The sequence below is a fragment of the Microtus ochrogaster genome, unplaced genomic scaffold (genome assembly GCF_000317375.1).
Source record: "Microtus ochrogaster isolate Prairie Vole_2 unplaced genomic scaffold, MicOch1.0 UNK209, whole genome shotgun sequence".
In the NCBI taxonomy this organism is placed as follows: domain Eukaryota; kingdom Metazoa; phylum Chordata; class Mammalia; order Rodentia; family Cricetidae; genus Microtus; species Microtus ochrogaster.
In genome coordinates, this window is record NW_004949307.1 from 20,147 (window position 1) to 21,727 (window position 1,581).

The window sequence follows — 1,581 nt, forward strand, 5'->3', positions numbered from 1 at the left end:
GGAGGGGAGGGGAGAACTCAACGCAGCACCCGGGGGACAGGGAAAGACTGAGGGCAGCACCCAGGGGACAGGGAAAGACTCAGCGCAGCACCCAGAGGGGAGAAATACTCAGCACAGCACCCGAAAGGACTCAGCGCAGCACCCGGGAGTACCGAGCACAGCACCCAGGGGGAAGAAATACTCAGCACAGCACCCGAGAGGACTCAGCACAGCACCCGGGAGTACCGAGCACAGCACTTAGGAAGGAGAAATACTCAGAAAAGCACCCGGGAGTACCGAGCGCAGCACCCACCCACCTACCCCGCCCCCCTTCGCCCCGCCCCGTACCCCCGCAGGCCCCGCCCCCCAGGCCCTGGTCCCCGCCCTCCTCGGGGCCGTGGCGGCCGCAGTCGCCGGCGCCGTCTCCAGCTTCGTCGCCTACCAGAGGAAGAAGCTCTGCTTCCGGGAGCGCGGTGAGCGGGGGCGGGGTCTGTGGGGGGCGGGGCCTCCTCAGACCCCGCCCACCCACCGCTGACCAATGTCACTTCCGGCCCCCAGGCTCCGCCCCCGTCTAGGGCGTCGTCGTTTGTTCGCACCGAACTGCTATGCAGCTGCCGAAGCCCCGCCCACCCGCCGAGGCCCCGCCCCCACACCCGGTTTACAGCGCGCTCGTGGGCGTATGCAAATAAGCGCAGCCACGCCCACACCCCCTCGTCCTCCTCCAAAGGGGGGGGCGGGGAACGTATTTTATTTTCTTTTATTTTTAATTGCCGACTTTTATTTTGGCGGGGGGATTGCGGGGGGTGGAAAAAACACAATAAACTCCCGTTTTCCGTTTTGTTTTTATTAATTAATTTTATTTTTGAAAAAAAAAATTATTTTTAAATTTTATTTTTTACATTTCCGGTGAATTTCGGGTAAAAAAAAAACCACATAAAATAAATAAATAAAATTAATTAATAATTTTCCGAATTTTTTTGTAATTAATCCGAAGAAAATTTTTTTTTTCCCTTGAGGTTTTTTTTTTTTTTTTTCCGCCCGTGACCCCGGCGTGACCCCCGCGTGACCCCGTGCGTGACCCTGGCGTGACCTCTTCGGGCGCCATCTTAATAAACGTTGCTGCCTCTGCTGCTTTGATTCCCCGAAGCCCCTCGGTGTCCTCAGCCTGTCAATCAACGGCGGGGAGTGGGCGGGGCCCGGGTGGCGGTGGGCGGGGCCCGGGAGGGGGTGGGCGGGGTCCGATGACGTCACCACGGCCCTGGCGTGGAACCGAGTCAAAGCACCGCGGTTGGGGAAAGTCCCCGGATGCCGACGGGAGGCCCCGCCCCCTACCCGGCGGGAAGCCCCGCCCACCACCGGAAAATCCCCGGATGCCTCAGTTAGCCCCGCCCATCCCGGAAGTCCCCAAACGCGTCAGTTTCCCTTGCGCGACATATCCCTGGCGACGGCGACCGAAACCCCGCCCCTTCCGGAAGTCCCCGGATGCCGCAGTTGCCCAGCAACGATGGCGACGACGCCGGAAGCCCCGCCCCCTCACCGGCGGAAGCCCCGCCCCTCCCGGAAGTCCCCGGATGCCTCAGTTTCCCAGCAACGACGACGACG

The 1,581-nt window shown here is 60.9% G+C and overlaps 1 protein-coding gene across 1 annotated transcript in view; it reads left to right on the forward strand.

Moving 5' to 3' along the window:
* Cd99 (CD99 molecule (Xg blood group)) overlaps positions 1-598 on the forward strand; it is a 2,445-nt gene extending 1,847 nt beyond the window's left edge. The window contains exons 3-4 of the mRNA XM_026778497.1: positions 336-452; positions 538-598. Of these exons, the coding sequence (XP_026634298.1) occupies positions 336-452; positions 538-554 (134 nt within the window). The 3' untranslated portion in view covers positions 555-598. The remainder of the gene's footprint in view (positions 1-335; positions 453-537) is intronic.
* Positions 599-1,581: the final 983 nt, after the last annotated feature.